This window comes from Cadophora gregata (assembly GCF_030347475.1).
Source record: "Cadophora gregata isolate MNR1 chromosome Unknown scaffold_6, whole genome shotgun sequence".
Classification (NCBI taxonomy): Eukaryota; Fungi; Ascomycota; class Leotiomycetes; order Helotiales; family Ploettnerulaceae; genus Cadophora; species Cadophora gregata.
In genome coordinates, this window is record NW_026695929.1 from 2004823 (window position 1) to 2031091 (window position 26269).

Sequence of the window (26269 nt, forward strand, 5' to 3'; positions counted from 1 at the left end):
TTAAAATTGACCATAATAGTACAGAGTCTTGAAGTACATTCGAGCATTGTTTACGTTTTCGTCGTACTGTACCCCACCGCGCAGTTTGCGAAGCGAAAAATGCCGAGCGGCGTCCCAAGCAGTCGCGAAGTCCGGTGTCACTAGTATCGTCGCACAAAGGCACAGTTTGGAAAGCCCGGCTTCATAGCCAATCAGAATCCGTGTGCTTCAATTTTGAGCTCATTCATTCGTCGGAGCGTCTTGGCCTTGGCAGGAATGATGGACAACACTTATTGCTCAGTACTTTCTTGTGGGATATAAAGTCACAGCAATCCCCAGATTAAAACCAGAATAAGCATCAAGACACTGAAGTCTCTCTGCCTCTCAAATTATATCCTTCCATCCTCGAGCGTTCAATCAAGTCCCCGAAATGGCTTACCAACACAGCACCTTCATAACCAGTCGCTCCTTCACGTACAGCTACATCCACGTCCGTCCAACTACCGATGCCCAATCCCAACTCCCAAAACCATATATCCTCTTCCTCCATGGCTTTCCATCTTCATCTTACGATTGGCGCCACCAGATTCCGTATTTCCAACAGAGAGGATACGGAATCATCGCACCTGACCTGCTGGGCTACGGTGGGAGTTCGAAGCCACTTGATGTGAAGGCTTACACGGGGAAGGATATGGCTAAAGATGTGTATGAGTTGTTGGATAGTGAGGGCGTTGTGGAAGGTGTTTTTGGAGTGGCGCATGATTGGTATTTACACTCTTGCTCAATCCCTTTTCTCTAGCCCGTATCCTACATCACTACAATTCCCAAGGCGAAATGTCAGCCAGTAGCGAGCTGACAGCCAATGATCAGGGGATCTTTCATTATCTCCCGACTCGCCAACTACTACCCTCAACTCTTCAGCAAACTCGCATTCCTAGATGTCGGTTATGTCTCACCAGGCCATGGACTAACCGAGGAAATGGTCACGTTTGTGGATAAGTCCGTCAAAGAAGCTATGGGATTCGAAGTCTTTGGGTACTTCCTATTCTTCAATGAAGATGGTGCTGCTGAGCTGTTGGATAAGAATGTCAGTCTCTCTCCATGTTTCTTCATATTCACGTGTCCCCGGGCTGTTCCGAGCTCGAAATGAGGAATGATGCCTGCTGCATTCGAAGATTCAAATAGTGCCAGATAGGAGCCTTACTGATGTGTTATTGTGACCCTATAGGTTGAATCAGCACAGTCTCTCTTCCATTCCACAGATGCTGAGCTGGGCAAGAAATATATGGGTGCCAGAGGGGGATTCAGGAAATGGCTCAGTGAAGGCCAGGTTGCCGAGAGAGAATCGTGGTTGAGCAAAGAGGTAATTTCATAGTGGTAATCACCCACTTTGCTAAGGGAGGCAATCAGCTAATGGTAACTACTTTCAGGATATCGAGCATGATCTCAAGCTATTCGGTCCTGAGAATGGAGGATATGGCGCTGCTATCAACTGGTACAAGGCTCAGCTACAGAATGTTAATGCTGAAGATGAGAAAGGTATGACTTCCCTCTCGTCTTGTCACGTACCGTTCTCATTCCCACATCATACACACTCTTACTTTCCTTAACCATTCAGCTCATAAAACCCGTACACCTCAATTTATAACTTTATGCTAATCACAACATCAGAAATCCCTGAAGTGAATCACATCCTCCAGCAGCCAACACTCCTCATCACTACCACCAATTTCATCAGCGCAAGCGCCGATTTTGCCAACCAGATGAAGCCATATGCACCGAAGCTTGAAGTTGAGAAATTGGAGTCTGGTCACTGGGTCATGCTGGAAAGAAAGGATGAAGTTAATGAGCTCTTGGGAAAGTTTGCAGAGAATTAGTAGAGAAGGATTGAGAAGGCAGATACCAATCTTATCGTATCAATAGAGGCAACTGACCCCACAAAAATTCCATCATCTCTCTCCCACTTCTCGCCATTAAAGTGGGATGGCTGAACAACTCTCACACCATAACCCTCGAGAGCTCAAGATTCATCGCTCGTTTCGTTCTATATCTCGTTTTCTCAGCCTTCCAGTCATCAACTCGTAAACTCAACCAGTTTCACGTAAGACATCCATTAGTGCATCCCGATGTCGCGACCCCAACTCTTGAGCCGATAATAAGAACACAAATACGAATTGCGCATTACCAGCAATGGATCTCAAATCAAGTACCTCCCAAACTCATGCTAGTATTTGCATTATTATGTACGATCTACAGGGGAAATACCTTTACAGAGCCAAGCATCATGGTCACGTGTTTTGCTTTGAAATCAAGTACCTACCGAAATGTGCGAAGTGGAGTCTACAGGGGGTTCGGGAGTTTGATATATAGAAGCCGTGATTACTGTATCTTTATTCGAGGCTGCAGAGTCAGTCCTGAGCCTATAACCTAAACTGAGGAGGACAATTCCTCGGACTTTCTTTTGGTTTATCCCTTGATCCTCTTCTTATTTACTTATTGCACAACCTCGCTTAACCTCCGCTTGGTCAATCACGACTCGACAATGTCAACTCAAACCCACGCTGCGGTCGTCACGGTAGCTATTGGTGCTCCGTTGGAGATCAAACAGGTAGGTTTCTTCGCTTCTTATCTCCGCCAATCAACACACTCTCGTGTTCAATGTTGCCAACAAAACACAGCTTCCTACCCTCAAGCCCAAGGGTGATGAAGTACTCGTCGAAAACCTCTGGACAGCGTCCACACCACTAGACCTACATCAAAATGACGGAGGTGTGCTCGTAAGTCATCCACAGGTCCTGGGTGATGGAGTGGCTGGAGTTGTAGCGGAACTCGGTCCGGATGTGAAAGATCTGAAAGTGGGAGACAAGGTAAGATTAACGGCTCACGAGCATCTCCAATATCCAAAAAATCCCAGTAAAAAGTCGCAACACTAACCCAAAATCCAGGTCTTCGGCTTCGCCTGGCGTACCCAATCCGAAAAAGGCCACCAAATCTACCCCCTCATCCCTCGATACCTCCTCGGCCTTCTTCCCCCAACACACACCCTCCAAGAAGCCGTCACACTCCCCAACAACCTCGTCACAGTCTTCCACTCCATCGTCACAGACCTCGGTCTCCCCCTCCCCTGGCCCAAATCCGCCTCCTACGTGCCCGAACACGCTGAATCCCCCATCTTGATCTGGGGAGGTTCCTCATCCGTGGGCCAGTACGCGCTGCAGGTGTTGCGATACTATGGGTATAAGAATCTAATTACTACATCTTCGAAGGCGCATCATGAGGTGCTGAAGTCTTTCGGGGCGAGGGAGACGTTTGATTATCGCTCTTCAAGTGTTATATCTGATATTTTGTCCTCTTTCAAGTCGGTGTCAGGAGGGGAGGAGCCCACGATTCCGTTTATCCTCGATTGCATTGGCTCAAAATCTGGCAGTATGGCGCCGCTAGCGAAGATCGCGGAGAGAGGGAGCAAAGTAGCGGTGTTGTTGCCAGTCATCGTGAAAGATGCTGGGGAGGGTGTACGGCCGGAGTATTCGATGGATGTGCCGGGGAGTGCAGACTGGAAGGAAGGGGTTGATGCTAGGGGCGTTAGGACACATTTTTATCTTGATGTGAGCTTGTTCTCCCCGCCTTCGCCTTTGTCGACCTACTTGACCAGGATATGTTTGACTAACAGGTGCAGAACCCTGTTTTCAAAGAAAAACTCCAACCGGAGATCATGCCGACACTTTTGGCTGAGGGTGTGGTGAAGCCCAATAGGTATAGGATCATCGAGGGAAAGACTTTGCTGGAGAGAGCGCAGGGAGCTATGGATGCCTTGAGAAGGAAGGAGGTTAGTGGGGAGAGATTGATTTGGAGAGTTGCCGATGAGTAAACCATGAAGTGTACTCTACCTGCACCGTACAGAATGAGACCCTTTGAGTGGTGGAAATTTGGTTAACTATTGCAACATGAACTCCTCACAACATTTCAAGTAGGTAAAAGTGTTCTAATGTATTTCAATTCTCATGCAGCTACATACATGAAAACCCGAAATTGACCGCAGCAGAAAAAAAAGGAAGGAAAAGCATGGATGGAGGATTTGATGGATGTGTCACGTTGTAGTCCAGCTTGCTTGCTTGTGTCTTTTCAGGTCGAGCCTCAGGACTCAACCCAACTCAAGCCCGCCCATCGATCGAAAATGCCGAAGTCTGCTGTGCTTTTTGTCTTTGTCATAATAGTCGTGATACGCGTGTCGGAGAAAAACGATGACAGTCTTTCTTGGAGGGAGATGCACAACACTGGAGAGAGTTGAGGAGGAGATCTATCCATTTTGATAGGATGCATCTATAGCTTATCATAGTACTAAAACTCGGGTTAGCTTGATGTTCTGAACTTACATACGAGGAGATTTTGACTTACGTTCTCAACACCTGGTACCTCGACCTTGAGACCCTTGCGCTTACGCATCTCCTGGACGATGGTACCGACCTTTGATGTTCCATCAAGAGCGGATCCACCGGGAAGAATTTGCCAATGGTCAAAGACCAAAGTTGGGAAGGCCTGTCCGGAGGTGTGCGAGCGGAGATCAGCGTTGAAGCCGAAAGACTCCATGACTGGGAGGTAAGCCTTAATGGTGAAAAGAGGGGTTCCTGGACGTTGCTCTTCGTTGAAGACGTGACCTCTACGGCGGGTAAGGACACCGTAAACACCACCCATGGCGCTCTCGGGTACTTGAATCTCGACCAAGAAGACGGGCTCCTGGAGGGCAGGGGTGGCAAGGAGGGCGGAAGCGTAGAGAACACGACGAGCAGTTGGAATCAGTTGTCCACCACCACGATGGATGGCATCAGCGTGGAGGGTAACATCCATAATGTTGAATCGGATACCTCTCATTGGCTCCTCAGCAACTGGACCTTCTCTTGAAGCCCATTGGAAACCGGAAACAACGGAATCCTTGATTTCGTTCAAGTATTGGACAGCCTTGGTCTGGTCAACCAACAAGTTGGCACCGCTGGTATCTGGACCGAAACACCAAATCTTACGGGCATCGGTAACATCCCAGCCGAAGTCATCAGCCAAGATACGGGCACGAGCCTTGAGATCGTCACGAGGTGAGATCTTTCCAGCCTCGATCTCCTTAGCAAGCTCCTCATCCATTGGCTCAGCAATCATGTAAAGGCGGTTGTGCTTGTTGGGGGACTTGGAGAGAGCAGTGATGCTAGACTTCTCGGTGACAGTCTCACGGTAAGCGACGACAGGGTCAGAAATACGGAGAGGGACACCAGCGTGATCCTCCTCAAGATCCTTCAAGCAAATCTCCAAGTGCAACTCACCGGCACCAGCGACAACGTGCTCACCGGACTCGGTGATCATGGTCAGAACACAAGGATCGGACTTTGAAAGACGCTTAAGACCTTCGACAAGCTTTGGGAGATCCTGGGCGTTCTTGACCTCGACGGAACGACGGACGACAGGGGAGACGGAAAACTTCATGACCTTCAAGTTGTGGGCGGTCTCACTGGTGGTGAGAGTTCCGGACTTCAACAAGAACTGATCAATACCGACAAGACCAAGAATGTTACCGGCTGGGACATCATCGATAGGATCGACCTTTCCACCCATCATGAGAACGGTACGTTGAACGGCCTTGATGAAGAGATCATCCTTCTTACCAGGGGTATAGTTGGGGCCCTGGATGCGGACCTTAAGACCGGAACGGACGGTACCAGCGAAAACACGACCGAAAGCGTAGAAACGACCCTTATCAGATGTTGGCACCATCTTGGAGACGTACAACATGAGAGGACCTTTGGGGTCACAGTCGCGGATAGCAATGCAAGCCTCATCATCGGGCGGACCTTCGTAGAGGGTCTCTGCACGGTACTTCTGGGCAGTGACTGGGGATGGCAAGTGGAGAATCATCATCTCCATGAGAGCATCAGCAGCAGGGAGGAAAGTTCTCATGATAACCTTCAACAATTGCTTGCCCTCCTTGTCCTTATCATCGGAGGAAAGCTTGATGGAGAGCTTCTCGAGAAGAGTGGCAACCTCATCCTTCTTGAAGTTCATAACAGCGTTGAAGATTCTGAAGATGGGGTCCAGGATAAACTGGTTGAAGGCACGCTCCAATTGCTTGCCCTCGTGGGTACCCTTGGTGGTCCACTTCTTGGTGTGGGGGTTGAAGTAGTTGTCGCCCTGAATTATGTTTAGCAGATACAAGGCGATCCAGATAGATCTCAACTTACCCAGAGACGTTCCATCATCTTGTTTCTGTCAACACCGAACTTCTTGGCGTATCTGACAGCGAATTGGCGGACAGTGAAAGCCCATCCGTGGAGACCGGAACCGAAGGCAACGGTACCCTTGTATGGGTAGACTTGGACATCACCGAGAACCTTGTCGAAGTAGGTCGAGATAACGACGTTAACGGACTCAATGGTTCTCGAGAAAGACTGGTACAGATCTTCCTTTGAGACTTGGAGCTCGAGAAGAGCACGATCGACCTTGTTGATGATAACAACAGGCTTGATACGCTCACCAAGAGCCTGACGAAGCACAGTCTCGGTTTGCACGCACACACCTTCAATGGTATCAACGACAACGAGGGCACCATCAGTGACACGGAGAGCGGCGGTAACCTCAGAAGAGAAATCGACGTGACCGGGTGAATCGATCAAGTTGATCAAGAAATCACGGCCCTCGGTCTTCTGGCCAACGATATCCTTGAGATCCTCGTCGTTCTCCAAGTTTCCGTACAGAGAGATGGCGGTCGACTTGATTGTAATACCACGCTCCTGCTCATCCGCACGAGTATCGGTAGCTCGCTGATCACCGGCCTTTGCTGCGGAGATAATACCAGCCTTGGAGAGGAGGGAATCGGTGAGGGTCGACTTTCCGTGATCGACGTGGGCAATAACGGACATGTTACGGACGTTGGAGGCCTTGTCCATCAACTGGCGAACCTCTTCGACGGTGAAACTGCATTAGAGAGATGTATTAGCCTCTGCCTCAGTCTCTGAGGGTGGAGCTTATCGCCGAGGAGGGGAATCTGCGTTGTTCGAGCTCTCCCAGGACGAGCTGGAGACATCGCCATTTTCTTTGTGCCTGGCAGACGTAATCGAGATAGAGATTGAACTTACTTGACCATGGTGGCGGTGGTGCTTCGAAAAGCTGATTAATGAGGACTTTTCTTGTCGACGCCGGAGCGCAGTGGGGTTCTGTTGACTCGAGAGTGGGCAAAAGGCCACTGATCGAGTATGAAGATATTTGAGAGCTGTCGTGGATGGACCAGACAGGGAGAGAAATGAGCGCGCAACGAAAGTTGAGGCTTTTGATGGAGGGGAGGTGGAGTAGAAGAGGAGGAGGAGGAGGAGGTCGAGGAGGTTGGACGACCGAGAAGAAACTTGCCTGGGTGGGGTTGATTGCAAAAGATTGGGCTCGCATAAATGAGGGGCAAACTAGTCACACCCCGTGAGAGTACTGCCATCACGCCGAAAAGGGCTCAAACCCTACGTTATCACCGAAAGAGTCATAAATCAGAATATGCGTTCACAACAGTCAATCAGAAGAAGAAGGGTGGTGAATAGGAGGCAAAAGGATGGTGCTGTCGAGGGTTTGTTAATATCAAGATGAAGCAAAAACGTCTAGTTCCAAGCTTGTGACTCTTCATTTGACTCTTTACCTTACCTCAATCAACAGAGCCAGAAGCACCGGGTCCCAGAGATGAACTGATTTAGGTTGACTTGAGTCCAGCCAGTCCAGTTCTGCGATGGTGGCTATCGTGACAAACTTGAAATTCAGTCAGTGGCCCGTTCCTTGTGTGCAGAGCTGAGCTCTTCATTGGCTTCGTCGGGGGTGCTGATATCAACAATTCTAGTTGCGCACCGATATCATTCGAATTAGCCTATCGCAGACCATGTTTCTTGCCCCTCCAAACTCTAGTTGTGTCGATTTGAGCGGTCAGTAGCAGTAGCAGCAGCACCATCCCATCAACAGCATCTCATATTTGTATCTGTGTACTTGAAAGTCATGAATCATGCTTGTGACTTGAGAGGACTTCGCTTCAGACCCTTGCTGGGTCATAGTATGGCTTCACTCTCTGCCTCTGCATTAAGTTACCCCGCGGACCCAATCGCTGCAGGGAGCACCTACCCCTCCACGTATCATGCTATGCCACCATGCCAAGCTCAGATATATGGCCTGAATCTGACATTAAACGTCAAGAAACGACAGCAGAGAACCGTTATGGGTATGTCATGGTCAATTCCATATAGATTCTATTCAGTTTCCCTATCAGACAGAGACCGCATTGGGTCTCCCTTTCAATATGCAATGCCAAGGCGTATCCAAGCCGGTGTCCATAATCCATGTTGCCGCTCTCCCAAACTCCTCGCTATGCCTAACAAGCCAATAAAAAATTATACAACCACATTTATGACCGCTCAGCTCAAGAAGAGCCCAGAATCCTCCCATATGCATCTTCCACCTCTGATGCTAGCTCTAACAATGTTACAATCACAATCTGATGCGTCAGATTTGGTAGCCTATCGCGGTGAAGCCCAATCCATTCCAATCTAAAAGTCTGTATTAGTTCTTTGTTTGAGTTTGGATTTTTAAACAAACTTACGGTGGTGTGGCTTCTCCCATGTCCCGCAGTTGAGGTGTCTCGATGATTGGTGGCTCAAGCGCTGTGTAGTTGTACTTTGATTGTGGCACGTTCACCTCGGCCGTAATCTTCTGTTGTTCTCCATCCTTCCTCTCCAGATCTTCCTCGTCCGGGACTCCTGTAATCTTGACTGCTGAAGGTGGTAGTGGCTTCCCCAGTCTCTGTGCAAGGGCTTTGGAATGTGAGGCGTACATGCTACGAATGTAACTGATGCGCGAATAGTTCCAGCCAACTTCGACTTTGCCTTCGAAGGAACTCTTGAAGATGTAGTCGATGTGATTGGAGCCAGGAACTTGCCAAGTTTGCATGGTGGCTTCTACTTTGGGAACCTTGAGGATAGTTCCGCCGCGAGATCCAGTTGCGTTGCTGACAACATCCTCGACAGAAATCTCGCCCACGGATTTGGGAAGGTCAACTTTTCGAACTCCTGCCAGACCAATCCGCAGCTGGCCAAGTGTAAGGCCCAGAATACTGTGGATCTTTCCGTTGTCCATTGTGACTGCAAATCTAGCCTGAGCGTCTAAGGCCTCAAGCTTGAAGACTTGGTGACCCGAAAATGTGTTCGGGAAGACTCCCATATTTACAGCTCTGAGGGTAACAATCACATCGGTGTGAAGTGAGATTGGTGAGTCTGCAACCTTGTCTTCTTGTACTGTATCCAGATGATTCTTTGAAGTGGGAGTCGTCGCATGCGCCACTGACTTGCGTTTCATAAACCTGTCAATCTCTGCGAGAGATGCTTCATAGTTGGACCTCTTCTCTTGAACCAATCTTTCGAATGCCTGGAAAAGCGCGAGGAACTGGGACGCAGTCGTCGCAGTACAGAAGACTTGTACTGCTTCTCCATCCAGTACTGCCACGAGTCGATCGCCCTTAGCGTGGCGCCCATTCCTAACATTGTACATGAGAAACTTGAAAGATGTAATATCGGCGACCAAAAAAGCTTGATAATCAAAAGCTGCCTTGGCTCGCAACTGACTGAATGCGAGGGATCCTTGTACCAGTGGTGTTTGGTTAAGAGCCATTTCGCGGGCGGGCCATTGGATTGACGTTCGTACCTTGAAGTCCTGGAGTGCTACAAATCCGCTCATTCTACCGGTGCAGTCAACCCCAACCTTGTCGAATCCGAGGCATAAGTTCTGTTCCCAATCGGAGTTCTTTTTTGATGATATCCAGAAATTGGAAATTATAAAGGCCGATTTTCCAATGGCTTGACCTAAATCCAGCTGCACGTCGAGTTCTGCGATTGACACAGTTGCATTCCATGGGAAGGCTCCAGTGGCCGCAACTTGTTGGTATCTTTGGACGAACAAGGCTTGGGATTGCATATTCTGTGCTGCTGCTGTTGAACCAGATGATGCTTCTCGTACTTCAGGGGGTACCCAGATTTCCCTGAATAGCAGGAAATCTTGTAATTGTTTGGCATTGACCAAGACTTTCATCGGGCTGATCTTTAGGATCGCTGAAACCCCACTCGTACCGCTGACATGTTTGCTGTTCATCAAAGACAGAAATACCGAGTCCACATCGAAGCTCCCTGTTGATTCACGAGAATAGACATGCTGTACTGATGCTTGCAGTCGAGTAAATGCAGCTGAGGCAGCAAAGAAGTGACCATGCTCGGTCGATCTTACAGTATTGATAGTGATGTAGATGTCGTCAAATCGAGCAGTAGCTGCCACGCGAGCAATCGGTTGACAGCTGAGACTGAACTCTTGTCTGCAGATACGAAGACCAAGGTTCAGTCTTGTTCGGCCAAGAACTGCAGTTGGATCCGTAGTCAGAATATTGTCTTCCTCTGCGCTCATGAATTTTTGAGGCGACGACTTTGGCTGCAGCGACTTCTTCCCCTCATCGTCACTGACGACCTCCCTGACCGTTGAGGAAATCTCCATGATTAGCGGGACAACAGATGGATACAAGATATTAGTAGACTCCTCCACTTTGACTTCTGCGTTGAGTGAAGGGTCGTCCAGGCCGTTATCTTTGTACTCAACCTTCCAGGCTAGACCGGGTGCCCGTAATGCAGTGTTGCTGCTTGCATCGGCGTGTGTGAACTGGCCATATCTTCCGGTCTGGGTGACTCTGGCACCCTTCATGCCTGAATTGATGTTGGTAGTTTCAGCAACTTTTTTGCCGGACAGATAAACAACTGCTCCTGCAAAATCTGCATCAACAAGCAGCGATTCCATACGCTTCTTCCCAAAGAATGGCTGCCGTCGAGTTGTCTCTGTGGGAATGGGACTACTAGTGGTCCACGATGCAGTTGCTGCACGAACTTTGTCAGATGCGTACCCTATTGACTTCCCCACTTCCGAAGCAGGTATCATGAATTGAGATGTCAGTCGCAGATCCAACGACTTTCCGGCGGCTTGGAAGGCGAACCGGCGAGCATCCGCAGTGGAAACATATCCGACGTTGAAGATGACCTCTGGAAGCAAAGCTGAGTTGAGAGATCTATGAGTCTTGTCTTGTGACGACGGAACCAGCTGTAGCTGCAAGTCTTCGATTGTGAGTCTCGCTGAATTTTCCTTCCTCGTAGAAAGGTCGATCCGCTTTAGTGACAAGACCAGATTCTCCTTCTCTGCATTGGGGGACTGGGTGGTCTCGTAAGTGCCGACTAACCAGCTAACCTGTATGTTCAGTAGCTCCAATGAATACATTGAGGCGAACATGATCATGGAGCCAGGTGCACTTTCTTCCACAGGTTCTTGCTCGTCTCTGATTGCAATTTTAGGTCTTGACTTGCGCAGCTTGCGAAGGTAGTTCTTCTCTCTCGTAAGGTCTATGTCTTTGATCTTGTGTTGCAGGTGGCCTATCACATCCACGACAGACGAAGCTGTGTCTGCGAAAAGGTTGATTTGCAATCCATCGCTCTTAAGGTGGAAAGATCTGACCTCGTCGCCCATGTGATTCGTCTTTGAAGTGGCATTCAAGGAGGCAGCAAAAGTTAGGTTGCCGCAGGGCTCCATCCCGTTTCCGTTCCACCTCGAAAGCTCAAACATGATCTCACGCAAATTCATGCGCAATTCCGGGAATTCGAGAATTGGACCAGCTGGTTCCAGGCGATTTGCGACAACTAATTGGATACATCCTAGATTCAAGTCTAACCTGGCAGTTTTGTGGTCTTTGTCGGCACCTTGCGCATTTGCAAAGACATCAAATCCCGCCAGGGTCAAATGTGCATCATATACAAGCGATTTTCCTTTGGCTGCGGTTGGTTCTTTCAACAGTTTTTGCTTGGGACCAAAGATATTCTCGATGTGTGACTGGACCGCTTTTATGTCATCTTGAACATCGGATATGACGCTTGATATTTCTGGCCGGTTGAGAGCTGTCAAAAGGCTATGGACAGCAGCAGCATCAAGTTCAATAGGCTCCACGGATGCCATGACTGAAACGGTAGTTTCTCGCTCTGACATCTGGGTCGTGATACGACCGTTTGTCGGTGGCATCCGTAGGAGGGATATGCTCTTGGGCTTGTCAGAAGGCGCGGTTTGAATATCATGTGAATGTTCTTTCACATCAAAATCGAATAGAATCTCAGAGTCCATTTGTGCTGCGAGAGAGGCTCTAGCCACGACACCGGAAACAATGTATGTTAGAGAGTGAAGCAACGGCACAGTGATCTGGTACTTGTCAAGAAACAGGGCGACGTGGATTCGAGTGGTCGAGTTTGGGCTTTTTACTGGAGTTTCTGACTTCGAAGAAGCTTGTTTCGTGGACGGGATATTTCTGCTCAACTGATGTAGCTGTGCAACTTCATCTCCGACAATGAGATCTAGGACATCGATCAATGCAAGAATGTCTTGCCGAACGACGAAAGTCAAATCTTGACAATTTCCGGCAAACTTCACAACCTTGGCGGATGGCTCGACAACGATTTCCGACTCGTAAGATGCGTAAATGGTTGGAAAACGAAGCTGGTGAATGGTCAATTCCTGAGCGTGACTTTTTATCTTCGAAGTCACAGCTTCCGCAGCAAGTGTCAAGCTAGCAACACTTTGGCCAGCTTCATCCGTTGGATCAACCATAATAAAGGAAGCCTTGAGACCTTTGCTCACACTGGCAGCTCTGATGTTTATTGTGTCGATAATAATCGAGCCCTTTTCAGTCGCGACGAGGATCTGCAGGTCCTGCTTTAACTCGGTAACAGCTTTACCGGATCCAGATGCTGGAGATGCAAGCTTCGTAGGGTTCGGGGTGCTCTGATTGTACAGCTTTATAATATCCTCTGCAAGCTCACATAATTCCCAGTTGAGATTAATGGATGCATCGGAGCAGAATACCTGAACGACGGTGTTCTGAATCAGTTGCAGATCTTCTTGTGGGCCAATATCTGCAGAGGAGACTATCGTCCTCATTTCGACAAGCGCTGCTATGTCTGATAGAGTCACCTCGTTCTGTTTAGGACCAGGATCAACCACCAATCGAATATCTTCTGTTCGGAACGACACCTTGAGAGGAACTGCCTGCGACTTTGGCAGCCCTACAGCAGGAGAGCCATAAACGTTTGCCATTGCAAGGCATCCGCTGATATTGTCGAGATCCCAGCTGCGCCATTGGTCAAAGCAAGCGTGGACACGCTCTTGGGCATCTTCAGGCACTAGCTCTGTATTCCCAAGGCAGCGCATAGCTAGTTCTTGTTGTGTCGCTGAATCGAGGCTCGCATACATGTGCCGAAGGCGGGTGACAATTTTCCAAGAATCACTTGTCCGAAGATGGTCAGAAGCTGACCGCAATACGTATGACGGTCTTGTCAAGAACAGTGGATCTGCTGCTTGTTGTCCGGCAATAGCGACGAGATACATGAAGAGCTGGACACGATTACGCTGCAACCTGCTTTGAGAGGAGAAAGATTCAGCAAGGTCAAGGCCGAGCACTTTGGTTCGGTGCAGTATGGAAGCCAGGTACTCAATCTTGGAGCTGGCTGTGGCGAATTCGAAACCTTTGAAAGCAATATTAACGCGTGTTGCTTCATTCGATACAACCCACAACACGGCATCTTCCATGATAGCATTGACAGCCGCCTGCGGATCATCGAGGTTGTTAAGTCTCTCCTTGGCTGAAATCCCCGCAGAGGCAAGAGACAAATGGACAGTCGAAGACTTCTGAACACTATCCGAAGATCCTTTATCCGCGATCGTAGTTTGCGATCGGGACGACACTGTAAGGCCAGACATGGAAAGGTCATACTGATCATTCATCTCCTGATTGGAGCTCTGGGGCCCCATAGAGTTCATAAAGCGCAAATTGATGGCTGGCGCATATAGGCCAAAGTCAACCAAATTGCTTTCTGGCATCTTCTGCTTCTGCAAATCTATCGTTCCAGATATTGACTCGCTTTGAAGTTGATCTAAAAGGTCGACAGGCTCGACTGGTGCAAGAGCGGACATAAGGCTAACAACGGCGGTGGCAGCTTTTGGATTGAGCACACCTTGAATGCCGGTTGGCAGCTCAAGCATAAAAGTAACATGTGCTGACTTCCCATCTACTCTATCTGGGTGAATGTCATCCAATCCAAGTTGAGGATCGTTGTCGTTTGTGCTATCACGAGAAGTCGGGAGGTCCTTGGTGTCTGGTTCAACTCCTTCTAGAGGGAAATACGGGGCGGCATACGAGCTTGAAAAAGTGACACTCGAAGGAGGCATGCCGCGATGGTCCCCAAGAGCACTGTAGAAGGAAGATTGCCTGCCAGTAGATACTGAGACATCTCGTACAGGTGTACGACGCCCCGGACCGGCACTGGCGTGCAGGCTCCGTGAACGTGATCCGGGAGGTTTCATCTCGCTGGCGTTTGGGCCACGTCGAGACCGAAGAATACTGGTAGCACTCTTCTGACTGGAGCCTGTCAAAGATAAAAATGAGCTTTTGCGACCCAAACGTGATTTGGATTGTTGCAGCGAAGACTTCTTGGAGGAGCTCATGGAGTTCTCCTCGAAAGATGCTTCATCATCCTCGGTGACGGGTAAAGGCATGGGGGGAACACTCATAGCAGGCGGGTCAACAGGAAATAGCATTGAATCATCAAGCAGATGGTGATGCAAGAGAAAATCTGTTCGGTGTGTTCGTTGGTCGTGGCGTTTGATATGCTCCTGTTGAAGCTGTCGATCTTTCGCAAATTCCAGCTTCCTCTGTATCATTGAAAATGATATTGTCGTCTGAACCAGGGCATGCGTCTCGACCGGATGTTGGGTTCTCGATCTATGTCTTGATGCAGATTCTGCGTCTACACAACCGAATTGGAGACCGGGAATTTCAAGTTTGAGTTTCTTGGAATAGTGTGAGCCAGCCCAATCGTTAAAATTTACTGAAATGGTTTCAGTGGCAAAAAGGAAAGCCGCTTCATCTACATGCAGCCATACTCGCACAGTCTCAATTGATGCTCGAAGGAATGTGACATCGTGCAGAATGAGCTCGGATATAGAAGGCAATGCATTTTCCTCGTCGTCAAAAGAAAATGCGAAAGCTTTTCCTCCGGCAACCAGTCGAGTGAAGAATTCCGAAGTACATTCACCGGTCACAGCACCAATAGCGAAGTCCCAATTGCAAACATAAGTTGGCTCCGTAGGCGGCAGGCCAAAGAGTCTGTTGCCATAGACATTAACTCCATCTATGAATAGTTGAGTGCTGGAGGTAGCACTGATCGGCGTCGTTGTGCCATCATCATCACTACCCTGCGAGAATGCCAGAGTGCTCAACACAACCTCTAGATCCATGTAATAGTTGGTGAACCGTAAGTCAGCTGCAAGCGTTGCGATCTCGATGCGGATATGATTGTTCGACGAATACAAATTCGAAGGTAGAATCACGCTTGATTCATCTGCACTCACACTCAATATGACATCGAGGTCATTCGACTTCTTGTGAGGAGGTTGGGGTGAAGCGTCGCCCTCGCCGCTCTGGATTGCACGGAGCAGATCCTGATACTCCTCGAGAGTTCTGAATCGTATATCGTCTCCAAAGTAGTTATCTTTGACCTTCAAGTAATACCGAATAACAAATCCATAGAATTGGGCAGTTGCGCCAAGCCCGTACACATTGAGCAATAGTGTATCGGTGTTGCTTGTTGAAGTGGTGGCATTGTACTGATATTTTCCATCAATCTCCAACTCTTTCAAAGTAGCTATCTCATTAGAGTTCAAGAACGTTGCTTGAGTGTTCCATGGCGGGACGTTCAGGTTCAGTCCGCCATTTCGGGCGCTGACCTTGAAGGGAATATCGTTGAGATGTGGTCGATAATTCTCGAGCGGAATGCATATATCAGCGTCCAAGGTGGAGCCAAAAATGATGATGAACGTGTTGTCATCGAAGTCTGACGGATTGTTGATGATATTCGAATCATTGACGTTGAGATATATCCTGAAGTCGGCAAGTTGAAGGTTGACCATGTACTGAAAAGGTGTGAAAGTCAAATATTCCGGTGGTGGTCCGCTAGCCCAGTCATCCACCAGATCTGTGAGCAAAAAGATGTGCTCTCGTAATATGAAGAGCTCCAATGCGCTGCTCTTCACATCGAATTTCCAGGTGCGATGAAAGTTCCACTCCAGAGGATTTGAGAGATCGCAAACGACGTGATTGTCTACAGATCTCCATAGCATCCCATGATTGACGCTCGTGGTTATTTCAAGGTCCGGGAGGTCCAATGAGAGTTTGTTCGAGAAACCAGAATGCCCTGCAACCATATCCATGACATAGCCAACGGTTGCATTTGCGCCAACCTTAACATCGAGCCAGCCAAATGGACGAACTTCCGGCCCTGGGTTTCCTTTGTCCGTCTTGTTCTTCCGAGTATTTCTACCGGCCCTTTTCTGGTCACTGGGCGCTGTGCCCATGGTGTCTGCCTGTTTCGTCCATTTCCAGTTTTTGGACTCCTCCCTAATGGGAACACGAAGAACGGTCTCTTCGTCAAACTCAATGTACAGTTTGAATTCCACAGGCACTCTGAACTGGCCAGGAACGAGAGCTTTGCTTGGTGTGGTGTCCTTACAAAGACTTGGGAAAAATACTCGTTGAATATCAGCACGTTGCCGGTCTGCCCAAGGTCCGTAGTTAATGATGGCTTTCGTCAAAGACAAATTTATGCCCCATTCTGGAGGATTATCTCCATTGATGTTTGCATGCTGCTTTGACCGTTTGGGACATGCTCGATCTTGAACGGTGCCTACAACGTCCCAGTAAAAGCACATACTAGCCTTCGGGCAATCGGCGATTGTAGAAACCGTGGCGTATTCGATAGATGACCATTTGGCTCTATCATCTTGTTGACTATCGTCAAGATATCTAGAAAGCCCTTGCCAGTTGTCAGATCCTGGAACTGCCTGCGAAGATGATCCAGGGCCGTTCAAGCTGGATGATAAGGATTCTACCGAGCTTCGAAAGGCGGGAATAAGATCTTGCAGTCTATGCCAAACCCTTTTACGCTGACGATGAATAAATGGATGGCTGTGGTTACGATGAGCATCTGGTTGATCAACCTCACCACTTTTGATACGAGATGCAGCAGTCGTTTGATCTTCCTTATAATCATCGTTTGGCTTCATCTGGATAACGGGATGTTCAAATTCAAAGGTAAACAGCTGCCTGTACTGATCCAGTGAAGTCGCTGACTTTGTTGCATCGATCTCACCAACAGCGCTGTCAACTTTCGTTATCAAGACGCTTTTGGTATTCTCGTTACCGAGCACAACAGCTGCCTTTTCACAGGTAACTTGAACGGGAAGGAAGCGGAGGATGAAGGCACTCTCTGAGCCCGTACCTAATGCATCACTTCCTTCGCTGCCATCCGCTTGGGACATTGTTGAGGCCTCCCGAAGCCTACCCCCTTCAGTTGTGATTGTACTCTTTTCCGTTACTGGAGAGATATCCTTTTCAAGGTCAACAGAACCTTCTGACGAGGCATCTGATTTCTCAGTATCGTGCTTTCGGCGTCTCCGTGGCTTTCCATCATGATCACCAGCTGCAGGAGAGGTATTTTCAGGGACTGGACCAGCATCTGCATGGTCATCCTTGGTGAGACCGGCAACTATCGCATCATAGGCAGCACTCCTGTTGTAAACAAACCATTCCACTCCCCTCAATGTGACGTTGAGACGACATGGAAGCTTCGCAGGGTCTCTTTTCCTGGCTTGCTTCTCAGCATCATGGTCCCTAGATTGATACCCCCTCCGGACCTCGTCCACATCTGAAGAGACTCGCTTGGGTCCAGGATCCTGATCTCGTCCCACATCCAGCTCCTTCACATTCCTCAGCCAGTACCTCCACGTCACAAATCCACTCTGGATCAAAATTGTCTCATTATTGCCGTGATATCTGAGACCCTTGAAGAATACCCGTCCTCCTAACAGAGATATTTGCAGCGCCTGGATGTCGATGTAGACTCGATGTACGTGCCATGACCATGCTCGAAGCCCATAGGATACGAAGGTTGCAAAGACTCGATTGAAGTAGAACAGGAAGAAGAGAGTTCTACCTCATATTAGTAGAGAGTTGAGTTTCCAGCCTGCTAGACTTACAAGATGCCGCATACTCCCAGCTCGACAAGAAACACCCTGGAGGATTATCAGCTCCAATCAAACAATAGTAACATTTCATACTAACCAGTTGAAGCCCGGATTTGTCCTCAGAGGGGAACTTTGTAATGATCCAGTGCTGGACATCGTCAACCCGCTCAATACGCTCGCGGCTTCCGGATCATGCTGCCTCGTGACTCCATGCTATTTATTGGTCGATTCAATATGCTCGCGAAGTTCACGGAGGATCTGAAAGCCGGACGCACAGTGTTCAGAAGGTCCTGCTAAGTTCAGAAATACAGTCGATGTTCAGTTGTTGTACAGCCAATCATTTGACCGGACTGGGACAGCTTGAGATCCATCTTCCATCCGGCTGCCCGCGCTAGTCCTTTTCAAGCGATTCTGCCGGGTGTGTTCCTCCTGCTTGTGAATCTTGGTCCTCATTTCAAGACTGTCCAACTTCTTGCTGATACTCTGCACACCACTGCGATTCTTGTCAAGCTGAAGGTGGCAGACGATGTTTACGGCACACTCAGTCGCAAAGTGATGATCGTTCCCTTAACAACATAGATTTCCAATTTTGCAAGGAATCTTGAACGCGTCATAGGATTGTGTGACTTGCAGCAATGGGAGGACTTTCTGGCGGAAGGGGGCAGAAGTTGACGCATGCTACCATCATTGTAGCTGGAGTCTCTTCTTTGGTAGCATCTCTGCTGTCTATTGTGTAGGCTATTCGACATTATCTGTTCTGTTCATACGCTAATACCGTTATCAACAGCTCCGTCTGGCTTCAAACGTATTGCCTTCCCTCTACCATAGCTTTGCAACGACTAATGGCGATAGCAAAAATTACCGCAAACCTCTCCTCCAACGATATGTCATCCGCATACTGCTCATGTGCGTTGAAGGCCCAAAATATGCCCCAGTCTGCTAAATAAACCAGGGTTCCCATCTATTCGTTGTCGTCATGGTCAAGTATCATTTCCCTCAAGGCGGCCATGTTTGTAGACCCAATTCGTGATATATATGAGGTATGGAGACCATTAATCTTTTCGGTACAACGACTAATATTCTGAAGGCCTTTACCATATATACTTTCTTTCAGCTTTTGATTAATTTCCTCGGAGGTGAGCGAGCTTTGATAATCATGATGCACGGCCGAGAGCCAGTTCATCATCTCTGGCCGCTGAACCACTGCCTCCCGAAAGCCGATATTTCCGATCCTCATACTTTCCTGGCCATAAAACGTGGAATTCTCCAGTACGCCTGGCTGAAGCCAATACTTGGTTTGGCTTCCATTATCATGAAAGCTACTGGGACTTACCAAGAGGGCTATCTTGGTTTGACTTCCGGGTACTTATGGAGTGGAATTGCATATAACATCAGTGTCACCGTCAGCCTTTACTCGCTAGGCATGTTCTGGGTTTGCATGTCGAGAGATCTACAACCATTCCGTCCAGTTCCCAAGTTTCTTTGTGTCAAGCTGATCATCTTCGCCTCATACTGGCAAGGGTTCTTCTTGTCTATCCTCGTCTGGCTCGGTGCAATTCCAGATGACGTGGAAGGGTATACCCCAGACAATATTGCCGCTGCTATTCAAGATGCTTTGATTTGCATAGAGATGCCCATATTCGCCATGGCTCACTGGTACGCTTTTTCTTGGCACGATTATGCGGATGTTACAATTTCAGCTGCTAGAATGCCTGTCAAATTTGCACTACGGGATTCGTTTGGTTGCCGTGATCTTATCGAAGACACCAAAGAGACGTTCAGTGGGAACAAATACGAATATCGCCTCTTCGACTCTGGTGATAATGTTCTGGCACACGAGGGCTCGTCTTCCAGAGTAGCCAGAATGATGGAAGGCATGCGGTATGAGCGAGGTGGAAAGGGTAAATACTGGATACCGAAGCCCGGCGATACCAATGTAAGAACACCACTCCTACGCAACAACAGTGGACCGAGCCGTCCGCTATCGCCATCAAAACCACATGACAACGATGCACAATATCTGGGATATGGAAACGGTGCCGTGGACGAGTTGACATTAGATCCCGATGAGGAAAGCTTGTATGAGAGAGCGAGGGCACTAGAGTTTGGTGACTGGAATGTAAGCCCCCCAGCCAAGTATACTGTCTACTTTTATCTGACATATTTCAGTATCCTGTTATCACCGCACACGAAGCTTCTAGAGAAAGATGGCTTAACTCTTCACCCGGCCTAGTCACAACCTCGGCAAACCGTAACTTGCTCCAGCCCACCAGGGACAATGAGATCAGACGGGCAAGCAATGTCCGTGGCACGGTCGAGGAGGTTACTAAGAAGACGAAACGCAAGCATAGTGCTTCTAATAAGAACAATAAGAGAGATAGTAGCTCGAAGGGAAAGCAGAAAGATGCCGCAACAGGCGAGGAAGGACGTGCGCCAGCTCTAATGGGAATGCTCCGACACCACTCCTCTGCTTCAAGCTCGGGAAAATCTGATCGGAGTCAGCTTGTAGATTTGGTGGTGGAAGATACAACGGCAGAGGATATTGAAAGGGTTCGTGCTCGAAAGGAGGGTGGCGCAGGCTGGAATTCCGCTGAGCCAAAACGCTTTGTGTAAGTGATTTGGAAGAACAAGATTGCTTCTCCACTAACGTTTCTGAGACGAACATATGGAAAGGATACGGGCGAAGATATCCGTGAGGGTTACGAGCCCACTGATGAGGCGTCAATCGATGACTCTAACGTAGCTGGGGAGGACGAGTTTACTGTAGGCGAAGATGATGATGGACAGTCGCCTCAAGACGAGTCCGAGGAGACAAGCCACTGGAAAGAAGCACAAGAACCGGCATTGTTGTTAAAACCAAAGTATGGACTTGATGGTGAGGAGTTTGAGAACGTGTGGGGCGGGGGAGGACCTTCTCAGAGCCCTCGTGAGAATCCTTAAGCATTGTGTAGATTAGATACCCCCTTTGGACTCCGAGGCTGTCTACATTCTGGACCTCGGATGCATGGCGAGGGCGTTGGGAAAGGACTAGCATACAAGAATTACGCCTATTGATCTAGACGTCTAAAAAATATGCGGATTTTGATTTCTTTGTTTGGCTCCATGCTGAACAATCGATGTGGCTCTCACAACAGCATCCGCAGTGAGCTTGCTTTCAGCTCTCCGCTATCACCGCCACAATGATGTGCATGGCCAAAGCTTAAGTTTCAATGCCACGAGGTGTGGAGTTTAGACTAAACTAATGCGAGATGGATGGCGCTTCAAGCATTGCGTCACGACAGCGATGCCCATTCTCTGTATCACTTTGGAGTCAATAGAGCATATGGACCATGAATTCCTTTGCTTTGCTTTGTAGAGTCACAACCACTAATGCAGAGACAGTCAGTTGCTAGTCGTCTGCAATAACCTACCTAGGTACACACTGCCTGTTCTTGCCTCTTCACAACTCCTTTAATTCTCAAAGTCACATGCACTCGACTTGACCTGTAAGTACCTCCCTTACCTATCTAGGAAAGTGAGGCGCAATGAAATTCTGTCCCCGATATCTCAGGTATCATATATCATATCTTGCCCATCATAAGGTAAGGTAGCAGGATCAATGAATGCCACAGGAGCCATCACATGATCGTAAACTTACCCAACGATTGAAACAGGCCAATTGGAAGACTCCCCTTCATTCCAGCATCCGGGGTCAAGGTGCCCCAAAACCCCCGAAGAGGCTGCCATGGATGTGCCAACACACCCCGCGTCAGTCAGTGGCTGGTTGCAGCTATTCCCCTCCAGGCCAGGACCAGCTCCCTCCGGAGCCATAGCGCCAACGAACGGTAGGCTGACGGCGGAGGGCGGATGGATATCAACAAAGACAACAATTGCATGATAGCGGACTTTCAGTCTCTTTCCTCATTAACTGTCATCTCATCATAAAGCAAAGTCCCAATCGACTATTCACGATGCTCGGCTCGGTTCAACATTGGCCGGCGGATGAAAAGTGGCAATGGATTGGAAGGCAAGGATGACTGCTCTTCCCTCTTCAGCCAACCCATCCCAACACACTTTATCCCGAGTTCGCCCTCACCCTCGCAGGGTGACGCTCCCATTCGTCACCTTCCCTCTTCACTCTTCCTTCCCTTCTATTGTCTCTTTCTCTCTTCTCTTCCGTCCCCATCGTTCTCTTCCTCCTCCAGATTTCTTCTCAACACCGCCACTACCTCAAGGACAAAACCACCAATCTCGCTGGTTGTATTTTGTCTCGCACCTGAACTCGAACTCCCTCGAACGCCTCCGAGCCCAACCTTCTTTCCAATCCCTCCACTACTGTATTACTGGCCGGCTCTTGACATGAACCCACCGCCTAGCTGTTGCAATCTGCTACAATCCATTGTCCAAACCCGCGACAGGGAACTTCTTGCCTCCGAGGATATCCCCACACGAGCCTTAAGAGAGCAATTAAGTTTTGTTCAGTTTTGACAGGTCATTGGATATCTCCAAGTGGTCTGCGAGCAGGCTTCCGTCTCGTGGCATTGTTCCGTGACGACGATTTCTGCAAAGCAGCCTCGAAACTCGGTGGCAATGATCGAACCTATATCAACATTGACGAGCAAATACTGACGATGCACCGCTCACCTATAGACATACTTGTAGATCAAACCAGTATATGCCGTCCAGGTAGCAATCTCCTACAAACGATGGGAAGGTGCGACGCAAAATCCCACGAGGGCAACGTTCAGAACCAAACTGGACAACCACCACTTGTGGTCAACAAACCGGTATGAAGTCACTGCTACTACAATGAGAGAATGGCCACTGTCGAGTGGGAAGCATGCCGTTCATTAAAGAACCGTAATCAACATAAGTCCCACGATATGAGCAACTTTGAGGGAACCAGACAGTTCGTGTTCTTCAGCATGATATTCGCAGTTCCGAATGGAATGGTAGCCGACAAAGTGATGGAGGGGGGGATCTGATGTACAAGGGGTCCGAGATAGCAGACGGACTCAGTGCTCCTTCTGCTTCGCCTTTCATCCGATCACTGACGAAACTGTCGGAAGCCGCGCCATGTCATAAGAGCTTTGTTGGAGTGCTATCTAAATTTGACCCTCGGTCAATTCGCTAGGTACGGGGTCCACGACGACCCTAGCGGGCGTTCCCATGTTAGACACACAGGATTTATCGACTGGAGCGAGACTTTCGGCCGATACAGACATAGAGCGGGAAATAAGCCTGGGATCACATTTCAGCCAATGCGTAGCAAACTCAGCGGAATACAATACTTTGAATGCCGGATTATCTGCCTCGAGGCGGGCTTGGGCGACGAGTAGGTGTACATCCTGGACTGGCATCCTGTGGGGGTATCAGTGACATTCCAGGGCGATGGAAAAGCAGCTTTGAATCGACAAGCTTACCTGAGTCTCTCCGTAAACGGATAGATCGCCAGCGATGACAGCATTCTGTGGACATTCTCCCTATTCGCGATTCCTATATCGTTGTCCCTCGGGTCTACATGTCACATATGTATGAGAAGCTTACTGGCCAAGTTGATCAAATACGAACCTGTGCTCCAACCACACGTGGGGAGTTGAATAACCCGATGTTCAACATCCACAAAGCCAGCTTGTCTCATCATATCCGGAAGTCGTAGGGGCGCCCTGACATCTTTCAGACCTTCCATACTTTCCAGGTACCTCGCACTCCATTGGCTTAGAGCGTGGTCTTGCCGTCAATCAGCAAATGCATTTCTGTACTTGACCCAATCAACCAACCATCTGTCAAGCTGCCGTTGTCAGACTGGACATTGCAATAAAGCTCAACCATTTGTGTCCAGCCTCCGGGCCTTGTTACTCTGAGCAGATCACGGAGATACTGAGTCCATCTATTTACATGGATTCCAGCAGAAACCATCCGAGAATGTACCAGGTCGAAGTTATGGGCCGGGAAAGTGAACCTAGCTCTGTTGAGTTGGCTATACAGAACATGCATGTCATTCTCACCTTCGATTCAAGTCGTCCACTTGGAGGTATACATTATCAGGCATCTCTTCTGGCTGCATCATCGGGTTTATGTCAATTCCAAGGACCTATTACAACATGGAATCAGTGTGTGCGATTGACGAGTTATTTGGATGAAGAAGAACGTTGTGATCAATTCCTGTTATCAACAGCACTTGCCTAGTTCTCGAGCTGTTGGCTCACCAGGTCTATATTGATCCTTCTTACGAAAAGCCTAGTAAGAAGTCGAAAACTCACTTCACATCGAGGATTCTGCTCTGCGACCTCACTTGCCCACCTACCCGTTCCATAGCCACAATCAAGTATACGCCGAGGTCGGTGGATGGGAGGGAATATCAATCTTCCATCGAAGACTCGATTCAGAACACTGTGGAAGATGTTGAGACGTTCCACTTCATCCTGCATTGCGTCAGAAATTGGCACAGCTGCGTCTGTCCAGGGTCAACTTACCTCGTCACATGGAGCAAGATAGGACAGGTTGTCGATGGCATATGACTGATAAGTGCGGTTATGGTACACTTCTGTCTCCAAGAAACTGTTATCGACTGCAGCCTATATGTTATCAGCCAGAACAATCTTAGCTCAGCATTACGAATTATGACCAGCGCATCCTCCCAGAATATATGATAGAGTTGAGCACTTGGCTCTGCTCGCATCGAGGTGTTCGACCATTCCTTTCACTGCTCCAAAAACAAGAACCGTCAAGTTGTCTTTCGGGCTTACACGACATAGCTAGAGCGGGGTACAAGTGTCTCCGGCGACGATGATACTATGGCGGCCTCGAGATCTTTCGAAAAGGGAGGAATTTTACGAGAAGTCATTACCGTGTCTGCTTCCGGGTGGCTACGGCCATGCTGTTAGTTGTTGCTTCTTCAGGAGAAGATGGGTTGACTCACGCGGCCATGGTTGGTTTGCAACCTTCTGAATCGTCCCAAAGCTGATGTCTTTGCCGATCAAGCTCCTGGTTACGAGAGGTCGACTTCGAATGTGTCCTTCATATGACTGTAAAGAAGCTCAATTGAGGTATCTGCTAGATGTTGCCACAGTGGATAGTGCTTCTAGTCACCCAACGACCCATTGAAGACGATCCTATTAAGCCCCGTCGAGACATGAGCGCCGGAAGCCAATATAATTGGCTCGCCCCTTTGGGCTGTCCAGTTCTGGGCTCCCTGCTGGCTTCCGATATCTCGAACTGGTTTTGTTTGCAGCAAAGGATGTGCTTGACGATCAAGCACCTCTGACTGAAACGGGCTGGTACGGCGCGAGCGGCACGGATTGAAAGCAGTGGAAAGCTCTGGCTGGGAACAGCCAACAGTAGAAGGCCAAAAGAACGAAGGTCGTGGATCTGGTAGCGGACGCTTTGGAAGTCTTCGGCAAGAGGGTCTAAACACTCTGCAACACTTAGAAAGAGTACATCCATCTGGCACGTCCAAGCATTCAATTCTACCACTGCAAATGATATTAGGAGAAACAGCTGGGCTTGACCCGAGAGCAAAGAAAACTTTGATGTTTGGTTCTGACCCAATCAAGGATAATTAGCAATTCACTAGGATGGCTAATTCGCTGGCAGCTTCTCCCCTGCCCTGTCGAAATATTGGGCTGCAATCCTAAGACTTGGGAGTCAAGTCTGCAAAAATCGGCTTCTGGGCTAATTCACGATTGACTTTTCATGCTACTTTATCTACAGTGCAAAGTTTGAGGAGGGGGAAATTGTGGCGCATCTCTCGTACCGAGGATTTGGTTACTGGGACTGCGCTCAAGTCACACCTTGTATACATGCAGTGGAATTCAGTCCAAGGCTGGTATCACGTACACGGGACTTTGATACATCGGTATTTTTTTACAGCAATTGGAGAGACAACTTTGCCTGCATGTTGTGCTGGCCGACTTGTTCAACACTAGCCCGCTTCTGGCCACCCAGCAGCCAGCGTTACAGCGTTACATTACAACAACAACCGCCATCATCGACACTCAGCCCCACTATCCGAATTCGTCCTTCTTTCCGTGGGGGATTTCGACACAGAAATCTGGGTTCCTGTTTGTAGCTGAATTTCCATTCTGCTGCTGTCGGCAATAACCTTGCTCCATAGCTGCAGTAGTGCTGCAAGTCCGATATCCAGACAAGTTTAGGGTCGTCGGTA

The 26269-nt window shown here is 48.7% G+C and overlaps 6 protein-coding genes across 6 annotated transcripts; 3 read left to right on the plus strand and 3 right to left on the minus strand.

Moving 5' to 3' along the window:
* Positions 1-148: 148 nt before the first annotated feature.
* ONS95_012489 (uncharacterized protein) lies at positions 149-1910 on the plus strand. The gene is made up of 5 exons (XM_058506119.1): positions 149-744; positions 850-1066; positions 1208-1342; positions 1410-1518; positions 1651-1910. Exons 1-5 carry the CDS (start codon positions 410-412, stop codon positions 1854-1856), a joined length of 1002 nt encoding a protein of 333 aa, XP_058358643.1. The 5' UTR covers positions 149-409; the 3' UTR covers positions 1857-1910.
* Positions 1911-2380: 470 nt separating this feature from the next.
* ONS95_012490 (uncharacterized protein) lies at positions 2381-3957 on the plus strand. Its single transcript, XM_058506120.1, has 3 exons — positions 2381-2587; positions 2658-2846; positions 2925-3957. Exons 1-3 carry the CDS (start codon positions 2522-2524, stop codon positions 3720-3722), a joined length of 1053 nt encoding a protein of 350 aa, XP_058358644.1. The 5' UTR covers positions 2381-2521; the 3' UTR covers positions 3723-3957.
* On the minus strand, positions 3958-7560 carry EFT1 (Elongation factor 2). Its single transcript, XM_058506121.1, has 5 exons — positions 7468-7560; positions 7095-7412; positions 6201-6933; positions 4375-6150; positions 3958-4317 (listed from the first exon to the last, which is right to left on the minus strand). The coding sequence occupies exons 2-5, from the start codon at positions 7100-7102 to the stop codon at positions 4300-4302; spliced, it is 2535 nt and encodes an 844-aa protein (XP_058358645.1). The 5' UTR covers positions 7103-7412; positions 7468-7560; the 3' UTR covers positions 3958-4299.
* Positions 7561-8237: 677 nt separating this feature from the next.
* Positions 8238-18457, minus strand: ONS95_012492 (uncharacterized protein). The gene is made up of 4 exons (XM_058506122.1): positions 18221-18457; positions 18136-18171; positions 8582-18088; positions 8238-8528 (listed from the first exon to the last, which is right to left on the minus strand). Exons 1-4 carry the CDS (start codon positions 18277-18279, stop codon positions 8402-8404), a joined length of 9729 nt encoding a protein of 3242 aa, XP_058358646.1. The 5' UTR covers positions 18280-18457; the 3' UTR covers positions 8238-8401.
* A 140-nt stretch (positions 18458-18597) lies between these two features.
* Positions 18598-21211, plus strand: ONS95_015064 (uncharacterized protein). Its single transcript, XM_058508749.1, has 7 exons — positions 18598-18856; positions 18911-18928; positions 18976-19029; positions 19076-19163; positions 19211-20242; positions 20293-20732; positions 20781-21211. Exons 1-7 carry the CDS (start codon positions 18759-18761, stop codon positions 21061-21063), a joined length of 2013 nt encoding a protein of 670 aa, XP_058358647.1. The 5' UTR covers positions 18598-18758; the 3' UTR covers positions 21064-21211.
* A 2078-nt stretch (positions 21212-23289) lies between these two features.
* ONS95_012493 (uncharacterized protein) lies at positions 23290-25032 on the minus strand (the record flags this gene model as incomplete). Its single annotated transcript, XM_058506123.1, has 10 exons — positions 23290-23343; positions 23394-23463; positions 23526-23619; positions 23674-23832; positions 23883-24064; positions 24111-24196; positions 24366-24527; positions 24579-24680; positions 24953-24971; positions 25025-25032. 10 exons carry the CDS (start codon positions 25030-25032, stop codon positions 23290-23292), a joined length of 936 nt encoding a protein of 311 aa, XP_058358648.1.
* Between the last annotated feature and the right edge of the window lie 1237 nt (positions 25033-26269).